This window comes from Ranitomeya variabilis, chromosome 3 (assembly GCF_051348905.1).
Source record: "Ranitomeya variabilis isolate aRanVar5 chromosome 3, aRanVar5.hap1, whole genome shotgun sequence".
NCBI lineage: Eukaryota > Metazoa > Chordata > Amphibia > Anura > Dendrobatidae > Ranitomeya > Ranitomeya variabilis.
Genome location: NC_135234.1, coordinates 503,344,334 through 503,348,524, shown reverse-complemented (window position 1 = coordinate 503,348,524; position 4,191 = coordinate 503,344,334). Strand labels below are relative to the sequence as shown.

The following is a 4,191-nucleotide window of genomic DNA, read 5'->3' as shown; positions in this document are numbered from 1 at the left end:
AGACAACTACCTATTGGGCCTTATCCTACATGCCTGATTGTCAAAACTGCCAAAGTTTTAAGTAAAAGTTTGATTGTTTTTACAAAACTTGTGCTCCTTGGATGGTTTGCTGTCAAGGTTACAGAAGAGGAAAACCTGGAGCCAATGGAGGCCTGCAGGCAAGAAGTGTGATACACTCCACACACAGACGCACACCAGGACAGGGACACGAATTGTCTGTAAAGTGCCAGAGCGAGTGGGATCAGCAACTTGCCCATAACTACCTCGCTTGGGCACTCCACATTTGCGCAGATCAGACTTCACTCTCCTCTGTCTGGATCCCGCCGATGCATTGGAGTGCCATGCCTTTTGCTGACAAGCGCTGCGATGTGCTGCTTGTTATTATAAAGCATATCACAAAGTTGGCCCATTGGCATTGAAATGCCTTGGTATTGGTCAGAGTACTTCTCATCTATACTTGTGTAGACGGTTTCACATTACCCTCAAGAGCCCTCTGGTACCATAGTGGATTTTATTTGCACATGCACAGCAGTTATAAACTGTAACATTTTGGCCATCAGTTCAGTGTAGCAAGGTAGGTACCAGGTTCTTCTAGTTCTGTGCTGTTATTAGTTTATAAACAAATTGGTGTAGCTCACTCATTTGTTTGCTAAGCAAATATACTGGTAATGTAATAAAACATATTTTATATCTTGACATTGCAGCATGTCAACAGTTGGGTTGCCAACAACATAACATATTTCTTGCTTGACAGCATGTCTTACATTGTTCAAGAAGGTGTTACAAATAAAGCAGCTCAATAGTAAACTTTGTCTTAGGAGTCCAGAGATTTCTGGTGCAATGCAATCACCTGTGTCTTGTCCAGCTACTTACTGAACTTCCTTAACAACCTTTACAACAACATAACTCCACAAAGCTCCGAGCTCTCAGCAACTACTGGGTCAAGGAAATTGCTCGGTGAATAAAAATCACCATCTCCTTCAGTCACTGATCAAAAATGACAGAGAAGAAATTAAAAGAAGCTGAGAAATCTCCCCTCACTATATCCTTCAATTCAAAAGAAGAAAGCCTTCTTAAGAAGAAAATTTTCTCATTGGATTTGATGAAGAAACAAACAGCTGACTCATTGACACTTGACCAAAAACTTTTATATAATCATTTTACACTGAAGCTTAGAAGATCAGAGTTGGCACATGCCAGGCTTATGGGAAATACAGAACTAATGAAACACTTGGCACATACAATGTTCTCTAGTTTTAATACTACGGTGAATGATGACGCAGAGAAGGCTGTGAGAGCAATTCTACAAAATGGGAAACCATCGAGAGCAGTATCTGCACCATATAGACTAAACTCTTCGATGTCTGAGAATGGGAAAATCTGCAGAACTGATACCAACCGCAGTCATAACATTCGGGAACTTTCAGGTAGGAAAAACTACCCTAATTTTACTCAAAGGTTCCGTTCTGCACCAACAAGACGGCAATCACAATCTTGTCAAGGACAAGTCACATTTTTTGAAAGAAATACATTTCTACCTAAGAATTTAGCTGTTCAGGCTCAACATTTAGGAAGTTCAGGTGTAAAAAACATTACTGTTAAAGAGGTCCTTAAATCTAGAGCTGAAAAACAAAAAGCTGACATGAAAATTTCCCCAAATAATGGAAATCTAGTGAGAAAAAGGCCAAAATCTACAAGTTTCTTGTTGGACAATGGTGGAATCCAGATGCAGAGCTCCTCAAACAACAAAGAGGAAGTAACAGAAGAAGTGTTTTTAAGTAAAGTAAAAACATTTATTGAGAAAGTAAAATGTCTGCAACAGAATGACCCAACATTAAAAGATTACTACTCTCAGAGAATGTTGGATGGGAAAAGGAAAAAAGAGATAAAGAGTTTCACATGGAAGGATGACGAAAGAGAAGACAGCCAATGGCTACCAACTGGAGAAGAGCTTCATCACCGAAGTGTTACTTTGAAGAAACTTGATACAAATTTTACTCGAACAGAGGTTCCTACAGATATTCTTTTCATGGAACAGTATAATCTAGTTCTCTCCAAAGAAAATTATTCTGTAAGAAACTGGATCAATAACAACCCTTACATTTCCACTAAATAGTCACTCGTGTTCTATGGTTTTATGGTGTGCACAATAATTCTGTGCTTTTTCTAGAAGATTCTTGAAGTAATGGCATAAAGTAAGGTATCACGATTGTACTTATATGTGAATGTACAGCTTGAATGTTACAATAGTCCAGGGCCCAGCAACCTGTCAATCTAACTGTTGCAAAACTACAAATGCCAGCATGACCTGAGAGCCAAAGGTTGCTGAACCCGGCAATAGACATTTATTATGGGATCCATTTATGAAATTTAAGGAAATGCTAAAGTTGTATACTGTCCTATAATATCGGACAATAGGCAACAATTAGCGCTGGATAAGTTTTCTGATTCTGACCTACTCGTATGTTTAGAAGACTTTGCTCTAAAGTTGCCTATGGACATTATAGCAAAGTATGTGTTACCATTGTCAGAATTCACTGTAACATACAATGATTAGTAAATACACATTGGATTTCTATTAACTTATTACAGCAATTTAGAACTTAGTGGCAAAGTAACATTTTATACATAAGTGTTTAACCCCTTAAGGACACAGGCAAAATGGAATTTAAGGATACATTTTTTTATTGCTTAAATGAATGCCATCGTTTTTTTTTTCAGTAATGTAGTTATACTATGGTTTATTTTGTGTACTTTAAATTGTATTACTTATTGTTACTTTTTTAGGCTATAATGAAAGGGGAGAGAGGTCAGCTCACCAGCTTGAATCCTCCATGTTCCTGGTGATGAATTGAAAGTGTATAAAGTTGTCATTATGCAACATATTAATTTTAACCAAAAGTTAAAACTGACTGCCAAAAGTTTTGTATTTACTATTTACTGATCACAACATAGAGAGTAATTCATTCTTTACAATGCCATAACTTAGTGTTTTGTAACATCTTGCTTTAATTACTGCACCACACTGATGGGGAATTGGAGCCACTAGGGTATTAAAGACCTCTTGAGGGATTTTGCTCCATTCCATTTTGCAAATCTGCAAGCAATTCATCTTTATTGCTATGTGTACAGACCCCAACACGTCATCCTAACTCATCCCAAAGGTGCAGTGGTGACCACGGCACTCAGGGATTCTTGGGAGGTGCTCAAGTTGGGGATCCAACCCGTAAATAGCAACTAAAATTATACTTGGCACAGCAGCGCAGCGTCCACTCCACCCCTGGCAGCGGCACCATTCAGCGCTCCTCATCCCTGCGAGTACCTCGCTTTGTCTAAGCGCCGCATACTGTCCTTCAGTGTCTCAGGCGCCTCGCGCTCCTGCTTCCTGGCTATACACCCAGTGTGCAATTCACACACATTACCCATGGTCTCCAGCGTTGACAACAATATCTGATGAAGGTCTCAGTTGTCGAGACCGAAAACGTTTATATGTTGAGCTGGATGCACTAAAATAAAATCTACTTTTGGATCTTCAACAAATGTCTCCTGAGTGCCAAGTATAATTTTAGTTGTCATCCCAAAGGTGCTTTATAGGGTTTGAATCGGGTGATTGGCTTGGAAATTGCAACAGGCGAGCATTTTTCTTTGGTAACCAATTTTTTACTACATTGGGTGTGTGCTAGGATCATTTTCTTGCTGGAATTTCCAGCCCCTGCCTTCTTTGGTTTTACTATGTGGCAGCATTACATTTTCCACTATATCCTTGTACATGGTAGCATTCATATTTCGATCAATTCTATTCACAGAGCGAATGGCAGATGCAGAAAAGCAGCCTCAAACCATGACATTGCCACCACCATGTTTTACTGTAGGTGTTTGGTACCTTACCTACTATAATACTGTCCTAATGCTCCCATGTATAAGAATATAGGTTTTGCAATTGGGCGGTGTGTATGTATGTGTATATATATATATATATATATATATATATATATATATATATATACACACACACACACATATACACAGTACAGACCAAAAGTTTGGACACACCTCATTTAAAGATTTTTCTGTATTTTCATGACTATGAAAATTGTACATTCACACTGAAGGCATCAAAACTATGAATTAACACATGTGGAATTATATACTTAAAAAAGTGTGAAACAACTGAAATTATGTCTTATATTC

General features: G+C 38.3%; 1 protein-coding gene across 1 annotated transcript; it reads left to right on the top strand.

The window, feature by feature from the left end:
- The first annotated feature begins 638 nt into the window (after positions 1 to 638).
- On the top strand, positions 639 to 3,020 carry LOC143818343 (uncharacterized). Its single transcript, XM_077299684.1, has 2 exons — positions 639 to 2,071; positions 2,788 to 3,020. The coding sequence occupies exons 1-2, from the start codon at positions 998 to 1,000 to the stop codon at positions 2,845 to 2,847; spliced, it is 1,134 nt and encodes a 377-aa protein (XP_077155799.1). The 5' UTR covers positions 639 to 997; the 3' UTR covers positions 2,848 to 3,020.
- The last annotated feature ends 1,171 nt before the right edge of the window (positions 3,021 to 4,191 follow it).